The sequence below is a fragment of the Microtus pennsylvanicus genome, chromosome 4, assembly GCF_037038515.1.
Source record: "Microtus pennsylvanicus isolate mMicPen1 chromosome 4, mMicPen1.hap1, whole genome shotgun sequence".
Taxonomy (NCBI): Eukaryota; Metazoa; Chordata; class Mammalia; order Rodentia; family Cricetidae; genus Microtus; species Microtus pennsylvanicus.
Genome location: NC_134582.1, coordinates 73391778 through 73415402, shown reverse-complemented (window position 1 = coordinate 73415402; position 23625 = coordinate 73391778). Strand labels below are relative to the sequence as shown.

The window sequence follows — 23625 nt, the reverse complement described above, 5'->3', positions numbered from 1 at the left end:
GGCCTGAGGTGGTTGAGGTAGGCCTTGAGGTGACTGGCCTGAGAGAAGGCAAACCTGGTAGATATGTGTTCTTTGAGGTTGCCAGTATTTTCCAGTCAAACTGAGGAGCTGCCATGCTGAGATCTGTCATAGGTGGAGGACAAGTCACAGAATCCAGAGGATGAGATGGGCAGCAAGGTGCCCATTGTGGTGGTGGTGAATGGCATCCAGGAGTCAAGGCCAAGAGGCAAGTACAGATGACGTAATCTGTGAGGAATTCAGCAGGACGGGTGACAAGGGTTGAGAATCTCTGGGCAACAGGTGTTTATTACGAGGAGCAAAGGAAGTCTCTAGGGATGAACTGGTGGCCACAGATGCCTCTGTGGGCTGCCTAGGTGGCAGATGGGCTTTGGCAGCTTCTGGTTTGAATGCTTCACCTGAGGCATCTTGTCTTAAGTGCTGCCAAATGCTGATGGTGTTGACAAGTCTCTTTTGCATGCTGTAAGAGACAGGAGATATTGTAGAACTCTAGGACAATTCTGAGGCCATTTCTGAGGCCTCTCAGCCTTAGTGCTTCCCCCTGCTCCCCCAGGAACCTAACAACTACACATGCACGTACTGGAATTTTGGGGACTTTCCATCTCCCTGTGTTCTTGTGGATGTTATCCAAATAGATCTCCGTTCCCAGAATTGGGACAAGATAACCCACAGATGTCCACAGATGTTTTGACTCTCTTCCTGGAAAGGGGGCAAAGTGACCCTCAGATGTTCCCTCTTACCTCGCCTGATCTGGCTCACACCAATTATTGTTAGTAGCCCTTTGAATAAGCCAATCCTAATAGTTGAAAAACAACCTGAGAGTCCCTCCCCCCTTTGTTTCTATGGCTTTTTGCTTTAAAAAAAACTTGTGACAGTCATTCGGGGTCTTTTGGCTTCTTGAATGCTGAAGGACCCTGTTGCAACAGAATTAAGTCCTCTTGCTTTTACATCAACTGCGGTGTGAGAGTGGTCTCTTGGGGGCAACTCCTCCTAGGTAATTGGACTTTAGGGTCCAACAATATGATTGTAACCAGGAGCTCATGGGGCCAGGAGGTGGGACAAGATGAATGGGGAAGGACCCTCACAGCCCATCACAACCACTGTTCCATACTCTGCTTTTTACGAGACCTTGTTATCTTAACCTCAGGACTGTACTCACATCCCACCCATCCAGAGACCCACTATTCCCAGGATAATCTCATGCCCTGGTCATGGGTGATCACATAGCAGGCAACAGGAGTGAGCCAGAGAGAACTGGAGATGGCTCACCTGTACAGAAGTGAATCCAGCACCTCTTCCTCCTTTGGTTTCTCCCTGTTGCCTCTGTAAGCTGGAAATGGAGACTGGGTTATTGGTGGGTATAGGAGGGACCAGGTATCTTACCAGAGACTGAATGAACTGTCCTTCCATAGAAATGAAAGTTAAACAGGAGCTTAGACATCCATGAGCAAGGCCATGTGCCCAAATGCATGGAAAGCAAGACGCATGTTGGGCAGGACAATGCCATGAACCAGAAGCCTCCACTTCTAATGACTTCCATAGGCATCATTATCTCCCTGTGGAGGGCAGGGAAGGACCAGGGCTCTGAGAGAGGAAAGTGTCTCAGAGGCAAACCACCAATTTACCTCCAAAACAGGCAGCATGGCACCACTTCATCACATGACACCATGTCATCACATGGCCCCACGTCATCACAGGGCACCACCTCCTCCCACACCATCCCTCCCAAGCCAGTACCCAGTCCTGGCTGCCCATAGCTTCATTCTGAGCACAGAACCTGGGGAATGTCTTCAATTCTGGGTTCCTTCCCAGGAGCTGCTGCCTTGAAGGTCCTGCAGCTCATTAGTGTAATCATGGGGTAGGGGTGGGGGAAGGCTGAAGTCACCTCACCAGGGAAGGAAGTAGCCTACCTCTCACAGTCCTGACTTTCTTCCTGACTTTGTTGTGCTCCCTCTTCATCACCAGAGAGAGAGAGAGAGAGAGAGAGAGAGAGAGAGAGAGAGAGAGAGAGCGCACCAGCCCCATTCACGTATCTATAATGTGGACAAATATGTGTTCTTTTTCTCTCGGAAAACTCAAATGGGGTGCTGTCTCTGTGAGATCCACCATGAATGTAATTGATCAAAGTTCTGCTGAGGAACCAGAGGCTCAGCTCTGAACTACCAGCAGTGGCTTCCTGATGTCCTGGAGGTCATTGCCCCCTTTCATCTCAGCTGGATCAACCCTATAAGCATGTATGTTAGAGGGGAACACAGAAACCATCGCTCAGAACCTTTCCTTTCTCAGAGGTCCCTAACCAACCCAGGAACACCGCCCCTGACCACTGAGTCACAAGGCCTCTCCCAGGTATGGATGTTCTGAGAGCAGACATTTTGGAATCCACTCTCCCCTCTGCCCTACCTGCCAGTTCTCAAGAGGATGGGGTCCTGTTTCACGCTGAGATCCCCTGTCAGCCCCCTATTTGATTTGGAAAGTGAAGCCTGGAGAGAGAGGAAGCTCTTCTTCATTGGTTTGGGCCTAAGGCATACTTACGATTTTGGTGGTGGTGTTTTCTGCTGGTGGAGGTGAGGGTGAGTCAAGGTGGAGGAGGGGTGATAATAGGCAGAAGAGCCCCAGCCCACACACAAAGGCAAGGATCATGTCCATTGTCCAAGTGGTGGAGCTGGGGGTCAGCCATGAAGGATTAATGCTTTCCAGAAGAGAGAGAAAATTCTCCATCTGAATCACACTGTTATTCTCAGGCTACTGAAGGCTGAGAGTTCTCTCTGGGTGTTGGCAGCTGGGTCAGGTCCACATCACAGAGCTCCTGTCTCCCTGTCACAAAGGGCTCCTTTCGGGGGCCAGCCTCGACAAAATTACCTTTCTTCCAGAGTGGATGCATGTGAATTTAGAAATATAGTAAAGAATATAAAGACACAAATGAAAATAATAAAACCCAGAGACAAATAGGATAGTATTGGGAGGGAATTTCAGTGAGTTCTGAAAATTCATCCATGTTTAATTTCCAACAGCTTAATATACCCCTGACTTCAAAAGGTAGGAGCAGAACAAAAGGACTGCATTAACACACAAATTGAAAGTCAGGGGGTCCATTCCTCGCTCAGGCCCTTGACTCATGCCTTAGACCAAACACTCTGTAGGCAAGTTACTCCTGGGTGGAATCCCAAGTTATTTCCATAAAGGGAACTAGAACTTAGTTGGATCCTTAGACTTTTGTTTTCGGTAGGAACCAACTACTTCCCTATTTCAGGAACATGAGGTCGGGTAACAAGCCACACCTGTTGACAACAGCTTTGAGAGAACAGAACTCTGATTTACAACTAGGTGGGAATCTTTGTTTGAGTTAGAGGTACAATCTCGAATGAACTAAAAAACAAGTCCCGGACTCTCTGACCTTTGGCCTCTTTGGGCCTCCAAAGAGTGTGGGGAAGGGCTCTAGGAAGAGCTGACCAAACAATCACTCCCTGTCCGCCAGGCTTCACATGGGCTCCATCCTCCACAGCCTTTTGTGTCTGTTTCCAATTCCATCTGCACACTCCATCAGAAATAGAGTCCTGTCCATTTTCTTTTCCTCTCCCACCCCTAGAGAGAGGTTTGTCTGTGTTCTGAGACCTCTATGCCACCTCCAGTGACATACCTCCTCCAAAAGGTCCCACCTCATAATCCCTTCCAGAAGTTTTACCAACTGGAGACCAAGCACTCAAATATATGAGCCTATGGGTTTATTCCAACCACGACATTCTATTCTCTGCCCCCCCCCATAGGCTTTTAGCAATGCCATAAAGCAGATTTCACTTCATCAAAGTTCCAAAGTCCCCATAGTCTTTCATAGTCTCATGTCAGGAGCCATTTCAGGCTCCTCCGTTCTCACGTCTCACAGGGCCTTGAGGTGGAAATCTTGAGACAGAAAACTTAAAGTTAACTGAGACATTGTATGCTGACCTTGGAGACTCAAGCTCCAGAGGGCACCTCAGAGTGTCTTCTTTGTTTGCTGCTTATCACTAACAGCAGGTGCTCTAGCCATTGACCTGGCACTGCCCCGCTTTGTTGCCTAGCTACCGAGCCCCTCCTTTCCTTCCCTCCTTTCCCCCTTTCTCAGTTCCCCCCTGCCCAATCTCCTTACTGAGGAGTATATAAGATGTAAAACTTGCTTCAATAAACGGGATGCCTTGACAAGGAATACTGCTTGGCGTCTGTTCCCCCCCCCCCCATGTCTTTCAGATAGTGCCTCTTCAAGACCCTGGAGTAACTTAGGACCTGCTGGGCGGGTCAGTCTCAACACTATTTCAAAATCCAAAATCCTTTCTGAGACTCAAGTCAATCTCTTACTATAACCTAATGTAAAAGTAAAACTCAAATTGCCTGTTTGAACAAACAGTGTCACAGAAAACACATTTCCATTCCTAAAGGGAGCAAAAAGGGTGTTGTGAGGACATGCTGGACCAAAGCAAGACCAAAACCCAGCAGCGCAAACTCCAAACTGCACCTCCGTGTCTGATATGAAAGGGCTCTTCGGCTCTCCAGTCCTCTCAGCCTTGCTGACTGCAGCACACTTCCTTCTCTTCCTCGGCGTCCACTCCTGTTAGCAGCTTTCTTTGGCAGCGATCCATGGCTCTGGCATCTCCAACATCTTGGGGTATCCAAGGATTCTAGGCTTCACCTCCACAGCTTCACGTATTTTCCTCTTTAGGCCTCCATGCAGGGACACCCCTGACATAGGCCTGGTCTCAGCATCTTTCCTTAAGCACAGAGGATTATCTCATTACCCCTTTACTCATATTTCCTTAATGACTCGAACGCCAGAACCACATGGCCAAAGTAGCCAAGTTCTGCTGCCTGCTTAACGTGAAACCTGGAACCTGGACCCTTCTTGAATTGTATTGGCATAGGCTTTGGTTTGTTTTTACACTTTAGGGACAAGTCTTTCCTTAAGGCTTTTTCTTTTTCACAAATTGCAGGATTAGCTGGCTGGGTTCTTGCTCTGAGGGGACTCCTCCCTTTACTCCATTCCTCTTTATCTCTTTCAGCATCAACCAAGGCTCCACTGTTAAATTTCTTGTGCTCTTTTCCCATCAACAGCACATTTGTATTTCCTTTTGCCCTGCTTGCTCTTTTTCCTTGTGGATGTGCATAATAGTGATCACCGATATCCACACAACAGAGTCCCTATCAAACTGTCTTGAAATCTCTGCCTGCTAAAATCTATGAAATTAGTCCAAAGCCTTTCAATTTAGCTTCAGGCAGACTCTTTGGATAAGGACAGAAAACAACCATGATTTTGCAAAATGTTACAAGAACTGTCTCTAACCTGGAAGCTAATATTGTTCCCCTCTGGAATCTCTTGATCTCTATAGTCTGCATTGTTCTCGGCATTGTCTTCCAAGCTCCTACTAGGACTTTATTTAAAGCCTTCTTTATAGCATTCAACCACTTTCCTAGTTCAAAGTCCCAGAGTCTTCCACATTCCTACAAAACCCCAGGCCTGTGGCAGCAGTACCACCCTTCTGGAACCAACTTCTGTCTCAGTCATTTTTCTATTGCTGTGAAGAGACACCATGACCAAGGCAGCGTAGAGAAGAATGAGTTTATTGAGGCTTACAATTTTAGATGGTGGCTCTGTGACCGTCATAGTGGGGAGCAGGGCCGCAGGCAGGCAAGCGTGGTGCTGAATTGGTAGTTGAAAGCTCACACCTGACAGACAAGAGGCAGAGAGGTGTGGCACAGTGGAAACGGCGGGGGCTTTGGAAACTTCCAAGCCCACCCCCAACGACACAGCTCCTCCAACAAGGCTAGACCTTCCTAATACTGTAATTCTTTAATACAGTTCCTCTTGTTGTGGTGACCCACAACCTTATAATTTTTGTTGCTACTTTTTAGCTATAATTTTGCTACTGTTATGAATTCTAATGTAAATATCTGTGTTTTCTGGAAGTCTTAGGCAGCCCCTATTGAAAGGGTTATTTGACCCCCCTTAGAGGGGTCGCAACCCACAGTCTGAGAAACCATTTTTCTGGTCTATTAAGTTGACAGTTAAAACAGTCGGAGGGGAGGCATTCAGGTCAGTTCCGGCTCAGGGCTCTCGGAGTCTTTTTCTGAAGCGCGTGGTATCTTTAGCAATAGGGACTCACCCTCTACCTCTGGGAGGGGGGTGTTGGGGGTAGCTGGGAGCAACAGCAACATGCTATATTTTGGGGGAGTCTCTTAGACACCCCTGGCCAGGAGCTCAAAAGAGTGCTTTTCATGTCTCACATTGGGATTTTTGTTAGCTGGTCTTTGGCTCTTGGAGGGAGCACCACCAGGCCAGATGAGAAAAATTTATTAAAACTGTATGTGTATATTTATACATAGAAATCACATTTATTATATTTTTAGGTAAATTGCTAATATTATGATTCCTTGTGGCTTTTTTCAGACATCTTTCCTCTCTCTTTGTCTCTATCACCCTAAAGAGCCTCCCTTTCCCTATTTCCCCTAGCAGATCACTTGTATCATGCAAGCTTCCTAAGGATGGAGGCATCCAACAGTCCTACCTATGTATAATGCTTATGAATCACATCAACAACCAGCAAGGCATGCATACTTGGGAGGTAATCAACAGCTCTACAATTGGACTTAAGACCCTTCCAACAAGAGGGAAACCTTGCCTGGTCCTGGAAACCTAGCTAGCTACTCACTGCTAGTGAAGTCATGGTTATTGGAGAAGAATCTACAACTACTAACTTACTAAACCAGCAAAACCCTCACAACTATCTGTCTTGTCCTTATACCCACAGACAGGAGTTTCTCTCATCAAAGAAACTTCTTTTTGCAAGAGATGGAGACCATGGAGGAAAATCACAACCAATCAAAACACAAAGTGGTAGAGCTCAGGCCTAGTGGATACATCTACAAGCTATTCCCACAGCTAAGGCTCGAGGAACACTGCAGAAGAGAGGGTAGAATTAGACTGTAGCAGTCACAGAGCCAGGCAGTTGGCTGCGAGATTGTGTCTCCTAGAACGACAGAGGGTAGACTTATAAAGTCTCACCAACATTGACTGCCCACATGAGCAGAACAAGGATGACACCAAGGAACATGCCAAAGCAGATGGGGAAAGCCTGATGGGGTCCAGGGGGGTCTCACAGAGACGAGAACACCTCCAAGTCTAATAAACCAGAAGCAAACTTTATTCCAGAAACCAGATTCCTGGAAAACCAGCAGCAAACTTAAAAAATAAAGCAAAACAAAAACAATCAAACAAAAAACCAAAACAAAACAAAAAAAACCCAAAAAACACTGCTAGGCACAGAAGCTTATCAGCCAGCTGAGACCACAGCCAGAGATGGTGTTTGTTAGGCTGTGGCAAAAGGCCGGTTTCTGAACCCACTTTTTATAGTAGGGGCACCAAGCATTAGGTCTGAACAAAGGAATTTTTATGATCTTGCCCGGATCTGTGGGTCAGTCAATGAAGATCCTAAGAAGGGGAGTGAGTTCTAACGTCAATGGGTAACTAGGCAGCTATCATGAAATATGTTTCAGAGTAGATTACAGCGAAAGTCACTAATTGCAAGAAAACAAGTGTCTTTAGCAATTAGAAAATGGACTGCTGGTAATATCAAAGGGTTAATAAATTATAATAATTTGTTCTTAGGCTGGGAATTTAGAAGATAGCAGAAAGTTTTTCACACTATCTCAAGGTAAAACTCAGACACAGACTGACATACTTTACAGCCTCCATTATCAGAGCTCATTAGTCAACCTTTGTTTATATCTTGTCCAGTGTTCCTCCTGGTACCTCCAGGCAGTGTATACTGGAGCCCCACGTCTCCCCTTTGATGGTGTCAGTTTCCCATAACAGAGACAGTGCCTATCCCAGAGGTCACGTATCTCTGTCTCCTAAAGGTTAACTCAGTTCATATCTGCTGTTTATCAAGGCTGGCCAGGACACTACTCTCAGTTTGCAGAGAGAAGCTCCGGCCTTGTAAATAGAATAGCCAGTTGTAAAATAAAAACTTAAGCATCTAAGAAAATAGCTGGGATTGATTTATCCTTGATCGGCTGAGAAAGCTGCTGACAGTCTGTTTTCATTCTCCTAGACTTATAACTTTATATTTCTTTAATTTTACATTCTTATTTCTGGAATATTCATTTTTATATTCTTATTCTTGAACTCTTCACCCACAAGGCCTCAACCCTACACACGGAACTCTAGACAACTGAAGAAAGCTGTGGGTGGGAGAGATGGTTCTCCCCAGGAGGGGTGATCCTCCCCAGGAGAGGTGGTCCTCCCCAGGAGAGGTGGTCCTCCCCAGGAGAGAGCACACCATCCTGTTGTCCAGTGCCAAATGGTCATCCCCCAAACAGACACACAGGTAGCATTAGACAGGCTGAACTGGTTATATTTAGGAATATAGATGCATATACAATTACACATTTGCATGTGATAACAGTAATAAAAAAAGAGGCATGAATTTGAAGAAGAGTGGGGAGAGGTACCTGGAGGGTTTGGAGGGAGAAAAGGGAAGGGGGAAATATAAATATATTTTAGTAAAAAATGAAAAAAAATGCTTCTATAGGAATGGTAGAGTCTTTGAATGAAATAATGGTTTCCCAAACCAATGTTGATGATAATAAAGTAGGTAATTAAAGGAGAAAATAGAAGAACCAACCAATTAACCAGCACAATAATTTGCCAAACCAGACTTTCACAATGATAAGTCCCATTTGCTTGTTCCATATATTAATTCACTTTTAAATGGTTATTTGGGAGGGGCTTCCAGACACAGAGAAGCTCTGCCCACAAAGCTCTTTCCCCTTGTTGCAATGACTGACTTCCAGAGCTGTGGGCAGAGGCTGCATGCATGGTAGAAGTTGCTTTAGCTCTCCTCCATGTCTTATTTAAAATCTGCTCAATGTGAGCTCTGACCAGATTGATTATAACACACACTCCCAGATCATTATTACATCCTACATTTCCATATAGATTGGAAACCTTTCATTTACTTCAGATGTAAATTTTCTTCAGACAAAAGAGATGGAAAGTGATTAACTCTAGAAGGATGTTTGGATTCAGGCAGGGGTCTCACTGCATGCAGCTGCAGTTACTCTTCCTTGTACAATCCTCTATTCTAAGGCAGGTGCAGCCCTGTGGGACCAAGCCCTTGGCCATACTGTGTGCGGAGAGATGCTTTGCAGTGTGTATTGAGTGTAGAACCCTCAGTTGGTGTCCACCAAGGAGCCGGGTGTTGGTGGAGATGATGTCTCAGATTCTGGTGTAGAAGATTTTTGTACTCATGATGAACATGAGGGTTTGGGGAATATATTTAGGACTGACATTCCTGGACTGTTTGGTAACCACATTTAAGGAGCATCCAGACTTTGGTGCACAGCGGAGGCACCATTTCCAATCCCATCAGCAAAGAAAGGGTTCCCTTTTCTCTACTTTCTCACCAATGTTTGTTATTATCTGTCCTAGATGTAATTGCTTTCCTTGTGGATATGACCTCATTGTGGTAAGCTTATTTTCTTCTTGTTTTTAAAGCTAGCACACCACACATTTATAAAAACATTTAACTATTGAGCCATCCCTCCATCTCCATTAAACTCTTTCTATGCAACACCGGCATATTTTTTTTCTAAATGTTCTCTTTAGTAAATAAAAATCTCTCAATCTAAACTTAATTTTTTTAAAAAATTGAAATGAATAGAATTAACGTTCTTCTGACACTTAATCATTTTCAGAAATCTTGACTTTTTTTTTAAAATCTTGGCTTTCAACTACGATTCCAAGAATTAATTTTGTGTCGACATTAGATTCTTTGAAATCGACTTTTAATGTAATATTCTTAAGAACATTTAACTTGCTTATCTCTCCTTACCCATAAAGAAACACATCATTCTTTACGGCTTGCTTTCATCACAAGGGGCAGCTGGAGCTGCAAGGTGCTGGGGATGGGATGGCCTGGCAGAGAATGCCAGAACCAAGAGCTGAGAAGCAGAGCCTGAAGGACCTCCCAGGAGCTCAGTTATGCCAGGTAGATGTGGGTGCCTGGCTGCACCCATCCTCGGGCACTTATTCTGTGGTCTGTGTAGATCTGGGGGGCAGTGGTGGGGGAGAACACTGTTGAACACAGCAGATCATGAAACTTAGTGGGCAACATAGAGCTGGAAGTCATATCTTTACAAAGGAAACTGTGGGTTTGTTACTAAAAATGAAGCATTAGGAGAGCCATGGTGAGACAGGGTGGCTTGGTTTAAAGAATACAAAGTGTTTTGTCTTTCCGTGAGCACAATCCCAGACTGTTTTGTACATTTATGGGAACACGCTCATTCTAAACCCTTAAGTCAGCCTGGAGACCAGAGAAGGACGAGAGTAGTCTGGATCTTCTGAATGTGGCTGACAGTTGGGGCAGAAGCCAATGATAATGGCACTGGGATTTGTCTCTACTGCATGTACTGGCTTTTGGGGATCCTAGTCTATTTGGATGCTCACCTTCCTAAGCCTGGATGGGGGAGGAGGGAAGGCCTTGGACTTCATGGAGGAGTGAGAGAGTTAAGAGGACAGGAAGCTGTGGCACTTGAGTTAGCTTAGCATGGAGGTTAGCCACATGGTGGACAAGCAGCCTCAGAGCAGGGAGGGGAGTTTTAAAGAAATAAAAACCGAAAGTGTTAGTGAGAGCATGCTTGAAACACAGGCAGAAAGGAGAAAAGGGCAAGTCATACTTCTCTGGGTGAATCAGAAAAGCAAAACCACTTATGAGCTATTGCTTTGTGAGCTACTGTGATAAGGGGAGGGAATTCTGGAAAGGAAAGTGTGATCTCACTAAAAGGATAATTATTCCTCCTGTCTCTTTAGCTTGGCTTACTGAGGATCTGCCTTCCAGAGTGGGAGGCCTGTGGGATGGTCTCTTAGATAGGTATCTGACCTGACAGGGTCCATTCACATCAGAGGTCCTGTTGTCTAGATCTGAAGAAAATAATTTTCTGCCAATGGGCCTTGACTACTTCTGTAACAATACTTATTTTCTGAACATCTTTTTCACCAATTTTTAAATTATTCTCCTTCCTAAGTCTCTGACACAGAGCCAAACCATTGTCTATGGTCCACAAATTAGAACAGAGTTGAACATCTGGTCATTTTTTTTTCAAGCAAAATATGTGGCCATGTGCCTTGCTCAGGGTTCTGACCATGGGAAGATGTCTCTTCACCAGGGAGTTCGTGGTTGTCCCAGAGAGGGGCTCTAATAAATTAGATGTACCCTCTGTGCGGTTTCTGCTCAGTGTGAAGAACCATCAGTGTCACACCCTAACCACTTTCTCAATTCTTTCTAGACTATATGAAGCCAAAGGTACGTGTTGGGGCTAGAAAGGCATTGCTACAGATAGATCTAAGAACCACAGACATTTGAACAATTTTTTCTCGCAAGTCGCTTGTTCCCTCAGGACATGCTCAACAACATATATCACAGCTATTTGATGACAGATTCCATCTATGAATGTCTAATTTTATGGTTTAGTGAGTCACATCAATCTCAACTCATGAAATCTTGCTCGGATCACATGGTAACACTGATGGTAACATGGTAACACATGGTAACTCAGAACACATTGGTGTTCCACTGTCAAGCCTTCAGTTCCCACAAGGGCCAGTAATAAGCCCATAGCTATTTTTCAGAAGAGAAAAGTTGTCTAAAGGTGATCATCATTGAACCTTGCTCCAAATTCTCAAGGGCCTCTCCTGAAATTCGCTCACAGAGTCTGCCAAAGACTCCAAACAGCACTCTTAGGTGCTGCTGAGACCAGAAGTCCAATCAAGTCTGCTGGATTACATGAGTCAAGTAAGAGAACATTCTACAGAGACGCCTGGACCATTGAAAACCCCTATTTTGTTCTGGCTCCACTTAAAGGCAGCGGCTTTAAGGTTCGCTTGCTATACGGGTTTGAGTAACACACTCAAGTGAGGATTGTGCTGCTTTCAAAATCCAAAGAGCTCTGTGTGTCTTAGTCAATGGGCTTCCCACCCAGCCATATGCAAGCAACCCAAAGCAAACCGAGGGAGACTCTTACCGAAAAGAGCCATTAAGGTAGAAGGGATATTTGTTAGAGAAAGTTTACATGACAGACAGGAGGTAAGAAAGTATATTGGGGGGATAGAAAATGACAAAATTAGTTATGTATATACAAAACTATTAAAGAATAAAAATTAAATATGAACAGCTTTCTGTATGTCAAATACAAACTTGAAGAGAAAGAAGTCAAGAAAAAATTCAATTAAAAAGTTTTTTTAAAAATACCCAGGAATTCACCTAACCAAGGTGGTAAAGGATCTCTGTAATGAGAACATTAAGATGACAGAGAAACAGGGATGAAGAAGCCTGAAGATGGAAAGTTGGCCCATGCTCATGGATTGGTATGACGGTGTAATGATTAGTAGAATATCAAAAGTTATGTAGCTAATGGCCTTTTTACTAAAATTTCAGTGTTCTTCAGAACACTACAAAACAGCTTTAAAATTTATAGGAGAACACAAAAGATATGTCTTGCATGCTGACACAGGTATGAATTTCTTTCATGACTGGGCTGTGTTGGGTTATGATAGGGTCACTTGCGTATGACCTACACGCCTGTGACCACAGACCTTGGTCTCTAGGTGGCTTCTACAAGGCCTCAGCTCAGCTAGAACACAGTTCTGATCCGTTCATGAGAAAAGAGTTTCACAGCACAGGTGCCGTGCAGTGGAATAGAAGACGGTCTCTTCTCTCTCACCAAAGACAAACAATTTCCACTTGTCAAACCCGGGTGAATTAAAATCATTAAGTTGAACAAAATTTCAAATAAACTTTCAGGTCATTGTTAAACGAGGGCATTTAAAACCCTGGAGACGAAGCTCAAGCAAAGGTGGAATCCCGACTCTCTACTGAAAAGGGCCACAGACACTATCTCCCAGAACTCAGTTTCCACAGTCAGCTGCACCATCAAACAGAATTATATCTTTTACCTACATAAAAACTTACAGAACCAAAGCCAGAAAGAAAGCAGAATACTACAGTTAAAACCAAGCTTTATTTTTAAGACATTATAGTGTATGCTCTTTTTATTAAAGCAAATTTAAAGATCCTTGTTAGAATCGATGACGTAAAGGACTTCAGAGCATGCAATAAAATATCGGTAAGATTTTCTTAGTGTTCACACAACAGCGTGGACCTTAAAAGTCTTGAGTGTTGGATCCCTCACAGGACAGGCTGGCTAGTATAATGGAGGAGGCCCCCTCGCTGTAGAACGGAGGAGGCCCCCTCGCTGTAGAACGGAGGAGGCCCCCTCGCTGTAGAACGGAGGAGGCCCCCTCGCTGTAGAACGGAGGAGGCCCCCTCGCTGTAGAACGGAGGAGGCCCCCTCGCTGTAGAATGGAGGAGGCCCCTCGCTGTAGAACGGAGGAGGCCCCTCGCTGTAGAATGGAGGAGGCCCCCTCGCTGTAGAACGGAGGAGGCCCCTCGCTGTAGAATGGAGGAGGCCCCCTCGCTGTAGAATGGAGGAGGCCCCCTCGCTGTAGAATGGAGGAGGCCCCCTCGCTGTAGAACGGAGGAGGCCCCCTCGCTGTAGAATGGAGGAGGCCCCTCGCTGTAGAATGGAGGAGGCCCCCTCGCTGTAGAATGGAGGAGGCCCCCTCGCTGTAGAACGGAGGAGGCCCCCTCGCTGTAGAACGGAGGAGGCCCCCTCGCTGTAGAATGGAGGAGGCCCCTCGCTGTAGAACGGAGGAGGCCCCTCGCTGTAGAATGGAGGAGGCCCCCTCGCTGTAGAACGGAGGAGGCCCCTCGCTGTAGAATGGAGGAGGCCCCCTCGCTGTAGAACGGAGGAGGCCCCTCGCTGTAGAATGGAGGAGGCCCCCTCGCTGTAGAATGGAGGAGGCCCCCTCGCTGTAGAACGGAGGAGGCCCCTCGCTGTAGAACGGAGGAGGCCCCTCGCTGTAGAACGGAGGAGGCCCCCTTGCTGTTTCTTCTTTTGGCCTGCTCTAACCTTGTCACCATCATGAAGCGCACATCTTGGGGCAGCATGCTTCTGAGACAATGGTGCAGGAATTTTTTCACTCTGGCTGCCTTTGCATTGCCATCCAAATCCCAACTGCTACTCTGGCTGGAAGAAAAACACGTTGCGTGAACCCCAAAGAGTGCAGCAAAGCGGCTTTGGCACAGTATCTGCCTGGAACTTCTACCTTTCACGTTCACCACCCATGGTCAAACCAAACTAAGAGAACATCTACAGTGAGCAAGGAGAGGCTGTCATCCGTAATCAAACATTAACTCTAGCCACTAATTCAGAGCTGCATACTTAGTCAAACAGGGAACGGGGTGTTTATCCACAGCTGATGTAAGTGAAGACCAGTTCCTTCTTGGCTTCCCAGTTTACCGTGGGCTACACGGCGACACATTTCTGTCCTCTGTCACACGCTCAAGTACAGGAATGGCCATCAAGAGACGCGTGTCGATTACCTCCTGGTCTTCCAATACTGAGTCCGAAGAGCAAGTCATCATTTCCCAGAATTCATCACTAGTCTCCATGGAAAAGCAAACAAAACATTGAAAACCAACAGATAGCAGAAGAGCGTGAAAAGAGAAACCACAGCGTTGACAATTCACACGCCACTCACCAGGTCGCTAAGCTCATTCAGGCCCATGCAGAAGCTGCTCTTGCCCTGTTCATATTCTGTGTTGTGCTCCTCGATTTTCTTCTTATTTTCTTCCCACACCATTCTTCTGTGTCCTTCTTCATCCTGGAAATCAACACAGCAGGTAATATTTCTTTCCTATTAACTCCCACACAAGCTGACCAAAGGAAGTGTAGGGACAGGCAAAGTGGATCCACGGAGAGGGACCTCAGGACACGACATCCTCCGCACCCAGAGGATCAACGAGACTGATCACCTGGAGTTCATAACACCAGTCTTTAGGCAATCCCTTGGCAACGGCTGGTCTCCGTAGCCACATCCATGTCCACGAACTTTTTAGAGGTAAAATCATTCTCTCTGAGATCTCCCTGGACTGCTTCTGTTACTAACCTGGCTGTAAGTTTTCTCATATTTCCTCTTCCACTCCTGCCATTCAGCATCTAAACTGGGATCGGCTGCTGAAGAAGCCAAAGCCATTTCCAAGCAAAGGATAGTTGGGAAAACAACAGGAGTCAGGTATCACAAACCTAGAGAAAGAAGTGTAGGGTTAGCCATAGCAAAGCTATTGACATATTTATTTTTGCAGCGGCAGTCAGTTCGATCTCATGCCCTGTGCACCTTGGCTGGTGTCTGAAATAGTTTCCAAGGTAGAGGCTGAGGCTAGGACTGCTTAGTCCTTGGCTGTCTAGGAGCTGCTTAAATGCAAAGGAGGCCCCCAGGGCACAGGCTCAGCCCCGCCTCCAATCCAATCCCCTCTGGACGGTTGTTCTTCCTACCTGGAGGCCTTGGACCACCACCTGGCATCATGTGCAAGCTCAATTAGTTCATCTGGGTCACAGAGTTAAACATTGTGGCTCAGAGACAAACTAGATCCCAGGCCCAAGCTCTATGTTATAGGATGAGGCTTTTCTGAGAAATCTAAAACTCACAGAATATTCTGTTTGTTACAAAGAAAATCTTCAGGGACATCAAAAATCATGGCAGGATGACACCAATGGGGACAGCTAGTGTCCCACAGTCCTTCCTACCTCAGATTCTGTGTCTGCACGGAGAGCATGTGCTAGTCTAAGAATCGTGAAGGCGCTGCTGACCGCAATCTGAAGAATTAAGGGTAGGTGTCTGTGTCTGCTTTGCCTGAAGCAGCCTCTGACCATAGGAGCATCTTCAGAGAGGATGAAATACCCACCCCAAACCAGAGATGTTAGACACGCTTGTCATTTCTCCTGGCCATCAGTGTCTCAGTCCTGGAACTCTCATCATGACTAAAGATCATCTGAGTTGCCTGAACCAAGGAAGAGATGCCTCATGTCCAAAAGGTGGCCTACAGGGTTGGACTGGACACATGAAACATGCTGTGCGGACGTCCCCATTACGCTGACTAGATAACAGGGCATGATTGCAAAGCAGATGGAGCAAACATCAGAAAAGAGGATACAGTGTGACTGAAAAATACAGAGAATGTAAATTACTGCATGTGAAGAGATCTGGTGTGTTTCTATTTTAATATGTCACAGAAAAAAATAAAAAAAAAGTGGATTCATGCACATTTTCCTCTGAGTTTTCCAGTTTTATTATTCACATCTTAGACAGATAATTGATATTTAAGGATGTTCGTATGTTTATTACAGGCAGAATTGGATGGATATGCCGTATAGAGTGTGTGTGCTTCTTCCTCAGTCAGGGTGGATGCCAGTCTGCACAGCAAATTGAAATATACAGATAATAGGAGCAAAGCTTAGCCCGACATTCTAAACAAAATGAAAGAAATCTCTGCATGTTCGCAGTGTGCTTGGGGTTTGGGAAAGTAGTCATGGTTTAATCTTGGCTTAGTGCTCCGTACTTGTGTTTAAAAGTAACTGCAACATGGCTTCTGGCAGCAGGAGCAAAGGGGCAAAGAAGATGAGATCTGTCCTTTTCACACCAGCGGCTGGTGAGTATTTATGCCTAGCTAAATTAACTTCTACCAGCGCTTTCTGTAGAGCTGATTTGTAGAGAGTGCTTGAATTTGATTTCATCAAGCAATGATTTAAAGTCTAGCTGGGTATAGCTGGCTGTGCTGAAACCTGTGGTCTCCTAGAGTCTGTACATCTGTCTAGATCCTTCTGTGTCTTTGAGTCTCCATCGAGACATTCAGTGTTTTTCCAATGGGCCTGCCTTCACATGCTACTTGGTCTTTTTCCTTTGCATTATTTAATATCTTCCTTTCTTCTGTATGTTTAGTGCTTTGATTTTTTTAAAGATTTTTTTAAAGGATTTATTTATTTATTATGTATACAACATTCCTTCCATGTATGCTTTGCATGCCAGAAGAGAGCACCAGACCTCATTACAGATGGTTGTGAGCCACCATGTGGTTGCTGGGAATTGAACTCAGGACCTCTGGAAGAGCAGTCAGTGCTCTTAACCTCTGAGCCATCTCTCCAGCCCATGCTTTGATTTTTATGTGTCTTGGAGGATTTATTTTCTGGTTCTGTCTTTTTGGTGTTCTATAAGGATCTTGTACCTTGATAGGCACCTCCTTCATTGGGTTATGGGAATTTTCTTGGTTTTTATTGAAAACCTTTTCTCTGCTGTTGACTTGGGTTTCTCCTCCTTCCTCTGTTTCTATTACTCATAGATTTATTTTTTCTTTTTTATAGTTTGTCACATTTTCTGGATGGTTTTGCCTGGATGTATTTAGATTTAACGTTTTCTTTGACTGAGGTGTCCGTTTCTTCTACCTGGTCTTCACTGTTTGAGAGTCTCCCTTCCATGTCTTGTATTCTGTTTTGGGGACTTTTCTGAGTGTTTTGACTTCTTAAAGTTTTCATTTCCTGTTTTAGCGAATTTTGAGTTTTCCTTAGTGATTCTACTTCAACTTTCATGTCTTGCACAACACATTGTTTTTGTTTGTTTGTTTGAATGTTTGTTTTGTATGCATGTGTTTTCACAGACATCAGGGGCCCCTACTGGAGATTACATATGGGTCCTGCTACAGACTCCAGACAGCGATCCTATCTGTCACTGAGGACTCAGGTTCAATCAAGTATGTTGTGAAATAGCTCACGTGACAGAACATTCTACATAGCAGCAAGGACCTGTTGAGTAGCCTTATCTTACCCTGGCCACACTCAAAGGCAGCAGCTTTCAAGTTCCTTAGCTATCTGGGTTAGAATAACACATTCAAGTGAGGAATGCAAAGCTTTCAAAATCTAAATAGACTATTAAGCCCTGTGCAGCTCAGTCAGTAAAACTCCCACCCAGGCATGAGCACAAAGCGTTCAGTTCAGCGAGCTGAACAACCACCTCCACACCCACTTAAACCACGTAGTAAAGATCCTCTTCAACACAAACCTCAAGACAACTAAAAAAATGGTCATAAGACCCTTGAAGATGGAGGATGCTCGTCAGTAGGACTGACCAGAGTGCCACGTCTTAGAGCACCATTTTTCTCAGCACCAGAAGGCAACACGTAAGCTTCCAAATGACGGAAGTCACCTGCCTTGGGCTGGTAGAGACATGGATCTTTCAGGAGAATCTACAATCACAATGTACTAAACCAGCATAATCTGTAGTCACATTTTAAATAATTCTCTTTATATCAACAGATAAGTGCATTTCTTTATCCACTATCAAGAAGACTTCTCTTTGTAAAAAAAAGGAGACCATTATAGAGAACAACAACCAGGCAATGTGCAGAGTTTTGAAGCCCAGCCCAGCTGATACACTTACAAAACAAAGCCCTCTCTTAAGGCTCAGGGACTATTGCAAGAAAGGTAGCAAGAGAGATGCCATTACTGGACACCCCTAGCAAGCCTGCCTTCTAAAGCTCCTACAAACACTTGGTTACTTCTTATTTAGCAAATGCTCTGCTTTCTTGTAACTATCCATGGTGTTTGTGAGCTTCATGGCTGAGACTTAAGATCATGGAAATGAGAGTGGCCCCCTTACAGACTCACATGTCTGTCTGTAACAATGGAGAGGAAGGGTGGGTTTGCTGTTCCAAACTCTGGGAAACTACTCCCTAGGGAAATGTGTGCTCAGTATCAGTGCGCATAGTGATGTATTGAAGATCCCAAAGTGCCCAGCTCTACCCAAGGGGAAACATGAAAATCAGGTGGTATAACTTGTGACAACTGGTTCTATAGGCATGAAGACCCCAAAATTTGGTGAGTCATGGATTCTGAGAGACACTGAGGTGAGGCACCTGCTCTCAGGTCAGAGCCTCTGCAAGCAGTTCTGAAAGGGGCCTCGTGGAACTGTGAAGGTGAAATCTAACTTGCAGTGGAGTTCACAGGATGTGCTGAGTCTAGAACCACAGGATATCCACTAAGGAAAGCTGAACATATCAAGAGCCAGCCCAAGAGAGGCTACAGATCCTGCAGGAACCGTAGCTGAGGCACTCAATTGTCTGTGTCAGCCATGGGCATAAGGGTGGAGCTTTACCTGATGGGTTATTGTCTTGCTTTGGACCTTTCATTCCTTGCTGTGTCCCCATAATTCCATTTTGGGATGGAAATTTAAACTCTGCATTTGTCTGTTGGAAGTCTGTAATGAGCTGTTATTATTTTAATTACACACAAGGCAATCACAGTTAATGGGCTTTCTCAAGTCTAAGAAAAAAACCTGGATTTTGGAGATCTGAACCCTCCTGAAACTATGATGACTTCTGAGGTTGGACTGAATGCAATTGCAGCAAGAGACAGCCGTGTATCCTTCTGCACCGCTGGACTCTGTTGGGGTCTGATAGTGTCACTTGAGCTTACACTACATTCCTTTGACCACAGACTTTATCCTTTAGATGACTTGTACTTGGTCACAGCACAGTTAGAGCAGGTCACTGATACATTTTATAAAATGAAATTTGTGGCAGAGGTCAGGACAGTGGGACAGAAGGTGCCTTCTCTGCTCGGAATTAGCCACTGTGGCCAATTATATTTGGTCAACTACTGCAAATTAACAAGTTGGAATCCCAGAAAATTCCTTGTTGACTTTCAGCTCATTGCTGAAAGTAGACAACTGAACCCCTGGAAGGAGAGCTCCACCAGGGATGGGAAACCGACCCTATGATGAGAGAACCATCCTACTACCAGAACACCATCCCACAGCCAGGTATATTGTCAAGCAGAAGGTTTTAATGATGTACAGTATTACTGAAATAAAACCAGAAAGCAAGCACAATGCTACATGTAAAGTCAAGCTTTAATTTTAAGATATTGTTGTAAAAAACATTTTATTAGCATGACTCTGCCTGGCCATTCCTATCACAATGTTGCTATTAAATGAAGTTAGCATTTTCTTCTGCAGGGCACATGTTGGACAATGTGATGGAGAGATCCCCTCCTGCTCCTCCTTTTGCACGGGTCTGTTCTCCTCAGCATCATCTTGGGCAGCGGGCTCCTGAGGCAACGCAAGAGCAAAGGAGTAAAGATGGCTTCACACCTGGGCTATCTTATTGTTGTCAATCATCCCCTCTCGTTACTCCGACGGGCAGAAGAGCACTTATGACCTCGATTAGAAAGACCACAGCACAGTGACTTTGTCAGAGTGCCTTCATGGTCACCGTGTTTCATGCCCAACTATAGCACCCCAATCAAGAATACCCACACCCCAGTATAAACTCTCTCCACACTCCGTAGAGCAGACCACTCAGTCCAACAGTGAAGCGCCAGCTGTTTCACAGCTGACGTCCGCAAGGGACGGGACACTGTCATACCTCATCTGCCACAGATGTCACTTAGTTGTTCTCTTCTACTGTCTCAGATTTAGACAAATCTTGTGTGAACTTTGGCCTTCCACAGCAACTTGTCCTGAATTCCTCGTTCGTCTCCATGGAAAAGCAAACAAAAATATTGAGAAGCCAGAGACTAATGGTAAAGATCCGAAGTGAAGAGACACAGAGTTAGTGACCCGTTTCTCACTCACCATGTCACTGAATTGGTTGAGGCCCATAGTGTAGCTGGTCTTGCCCTGTTCGTACTCTGCGTTGTGTTTCTCGATAATTTTCTTATTTTCTTCCCACAGTGCTCTTCGGTGTCCTTCTTCATCCTGGAAACAAATACAATAGATGGTATTTTTTCTTATTAACACCCACACAAGCTGACCAAATAGAGTGTAGTCAAGAGGAGCCATGGAGACGACAGCCAGCCGTTGTCCACACTCAGAGAATTAGCCATAGTGCAAGTCTTCAGCAAGTCCTTAGTGGTGGCTGGCCTCTGTGGCCACATTTATGTCTATAGACTCTCAACAGCAGGGGGCATTCTTTCTGAAATCCCTCTGTACAAGGTCCATGTTACCAACCGGGCTGTAGGTTTTGTCAAATTTCTTCTTCCATTCCTCCCATTCAGCATCCAAACTGGGATCACGTGAATGAGCAGCTGAGGCCATTCTCAAGGAGGAAGACAGCACTGATCAGGTGAACAAGGACTTGTCTAATACCAAATGGTCAGCCCTGAAAACATTCACACAAGTAATTATGCATACTGATCAGGCTACATTTAGGAGTATATGTGTATATGCATATAGGCACATAGTTACAATAAATGAAAAAAGAGGCCAGGTTTTAAAATGACTCAGGAAGGGTGTTTCTGAGGGCATGAGGGAGGAAAAGGAGGGAGTAGCAATGATATAATTCCACTGGTATCTTAAAACAACAAAACCAAACAAACAAATAAAAAAACAAAGAGAAAGAAAACCCAGGGAAAGAAGAGAAGTCCCAGGTAACCAGAGCAAAGCTGCGGTAGGTTTCTAGAGCACGAGTCAGCCGGATCCAGGGCCTCTGTACCTTGCTTGTCTCTGTAGTGCTGCAGCTTCTGTTAAAAACGTGGACACCAGGACTGTGGTACGCAGGGCCTCCTAAGAGCTATTTATAAAAGAGTCCAGTGTTGCAAGAGCAGAGCAGCCCGTGGCTCCACCCCTTCCCTTCCAGGAGCCCTCTTTCTGAAGCCTCAGCCTGGTGCTCAGAGCAAGTCCTTAACCTGCTTGACTAGTGACTCACACCAGGAAGGAAGTCACAACTCTGCAGACTAACCAGAACCCACAGCAAATCTGTCTCATAAAGGATGTGGCTTTTCTGCGAATCCTAACACTCAGATATGTCCTGTTTTATAAAATTGAAAGTCTTCAGAAACAACAGAATTGTGGGGAGGAGAACCCACTGGGGACAGTTTGTGTGTGCGCCACAGTCCTGCCTCAGGTTCTGCATCTGTATGGGGAACTGTGACAGCACTTTTGAAACATCAAGCAGTGTGTATCTGCCTGTAATTTCCTTACCTGAAACTCAGCCCCTGACAGATAGGAGCGCCTGCAGAGGGGAAGAAATAACCAGAAGGAAACAGAGATGTTAGAGATACTTTGTTATTCAGCCTGACCATCAGTTTCTCAGCCTAGGGCTCCACAGCTTTAGAAAAAGCATTGAAGTTGCTCAAATCAAAGAAGAGATACCTCATGTGCTCAAAAAGGTGACCTACAGAGTTTGACTGGACACGTGAAACTTTACCATGACTCTGGACACCCGAAACTTGCTGTGTGAGCGTCCCCAGCGGACACAGCTGGCCACATGGTTACAAAGCAGATGTAGCAAAAGCCAGAAAAGTGGTCCTTGGACTTCCCACAGGGCAGGGAACCCTGATTGCTCTTTGGGCTGATGAGGTGGGGGGGACTTGACCGGGGGAGGTGGAGGGAAATGGGAGGCAGTGGCAGGGAGGAGGCAGAAATTTTTAATAAATAACTAAAAAAAAAAGACTACCAAAAAAAGAAAAGAAAAGAGGATACAGTGTGACTGAAAAACACAGAGAATATAAACTGCTGCAGGTGAAGAGATCTGGTTCATTCTTATTTTATATATTACAGGAAAAGGTTAAAACAAAGTAGATTTGTGCCCATTTTCTTTGGGTTTTTTTGAAGTTTTACTGTGCACTTGCCAGACAGATAATTGAAATTTAAGGATTTCGTATGTTGGTTCCAGGCAGAGTTGGTTAGACACAGCCCAAGAGAATGTGTGTGCCTCCCCTCAGTCAGGGTGGATTACCATTGGCCACGTCAGAGGAGCAGCAGATATCAGTCAGGGGATTGGCCCACCAGGAAATGAAACTCTGCTGAGTTAAACTCTGCAAGGCCTTGAAAGCCTTGGCTCGAGAACACCTCTTGCCTTTGGGGGGTGGGGTGGGAGGATGTGTGGAAAGAATGGGAGGAGGGAAGGGAGTAGGAATTTGGATTGCTACTGCTGTGTCTTTGTTTGACGCTGCCATCTTTCTCTGGTGTGTGGCGTGGTGTGGGGAGACCCGCACTGCCTATAACACAGTGTGTTTACCTCATGGAAATATTCTGTTCCCCTGGACATTTTTACCTGTGGATTATTATGAAGACGATTTCCTCCCAAGCTGTACTGTTTAACTGAAGCAATGATTTTATACAATAGTATTATTAATTAAAATAGGATTTCGATGGTTGAGGGTCTTTAATAAATACAGTAAAGAATTATATCAAAGATTAGGTTAATGGAAAAATTAACATAGGTAAAATTAGGATAAAGTTGCCTCTGCCTCTGATTTTGACTCTTATTGCTGCTGGGGGCTGGCCCTAGGCAACCATAGAGGATGGAAGTCTGAGCTGTTATTATGTTAATTTCACACATGGTAATCACAGTTAATGGACTTCCTCAAGTCTAAGAAAAAAACTGGATTTTGGAGATCTCAACTCTCTTGAAACTATGATGACTTCTGAGGTTAGACTGAATGCAATTGCAGTAAGAGACAATCGAGAATCTTCATGCACAAGTGGACACTATTGGTTTCTGATAGGGTCACTAGAAAATACACTACACTCTTGTGACTCTTGAACAGCTAGTACAGGTCACTGTAGTGGTATAGTATTTGTGTTTTAATAAATAAAGCTTGACTGATGATCAGAGTGCAAAACAGACACTCTCATCAGTCACACAGGTCAGGCAGTGGTGGTACACACCTTTAATCCCAGCACTAGAGCAG

At 45.0% G+C, this 23625-nt stretch overlaps 2 protein-coding genes across 2 annotated transcripts; both read right to left on the bottom strand.

Annotated features, from left to right (window-relative positions):
* Positions 1–283: 283 nt before the first annotated feature.
* On the bottom strand, positions 284–15220 carry LOC142848001 (protein CTLA-2-alpha-like). The gene is made up of 4 exons (XM_075969409.1): positions 15050–15220; positions 14642–14764; positions 1288–1348; positions 284–478 (listed from the first exon to the last, which is right to left on the bottom strand). Exons 1-4 carry the CDS (start codon positions 15134–15136, stop codon positions 432–434), a joined length of 318 nt encoding a protein of 105 aa, XP_075825524.1. The 5' UTR covers positions 15137–15220; the 3' UTR covers positions 284–431.
* A 4533-nt stretch (positions 15221–19753) lies between these two features.
* LOC142848002 (protein CTLA-2-beta-like) lies at positions 19754–21554 on the bottom strand. The gene is made up of 5 exons (XM_075969410.1): positions 21423–21554; positions 20939–21089; positions 20564–20686; positions 20355–20465; positions 19754–20038 (listed from the first exon to the last, which is right to left on the bottom strand). Exons 2-4 carry the CDS (start codon positions 21023–21025, stop codon positions 20376–20378), a joined length of 300 nt encoding a protein of 99 aa, XP_075825525.1. The 5' UTR covers positions 21026–21089; positions 21423–21554; the 3' UTR covers positions 19754–20038; positions 20355–20375.
* Between the last annotated feature and the right edge of the window lie 2071 nt (positions 21555–23625).

Excerpts from the sequence above, each read along its gene's own strand:
- LOC142848002 (XM_075969410.1), bottom strand. The coding sequence starts at position 21,025 with ATGGCCTCAGCTGCTCATTCACGTGATCCCAGTTTGGATGCTGAATGG. Across the intron at positions 20,687-20,938 it reads TTGACAAAACCTACAGCCCG|GATGAAGAAGGACACCGAAG; the intron begins GTTGGTAACATG and ends ATTTGTTTCCAG. Across the intron at positions 20,466-20,563 it reads TCAACCAATTCAGTGACATG|ACGAACGAGGAATTCAGGAC; the intron begins GTGAGTGAGAAA and ends TTTTCCATGGAG.
- LOC142848001 (XM_075969409.1), bottom strand. The coding sequence starts at position 15,136 with ATGGCTTTGGCTTCTTCAGCAGCCGATCCCAGTTTAGATGCTGAATGG. Across the intron at positions 14,765-15,049 it reads ATGAGAAAACTTACAGCCAG|GATGAAGAAGGACACAGAAG; the intron begins GTTAGTAACAGA and ends GTTGATTTCCAG. Across the intron at positions 479-1,287 it reads CTGGATTCACTTCTGTACAG|CATGCAAAAGAGACTTGTCA; the intron begins GTGAGCCATCTC and ends TGTCTCTTACAG.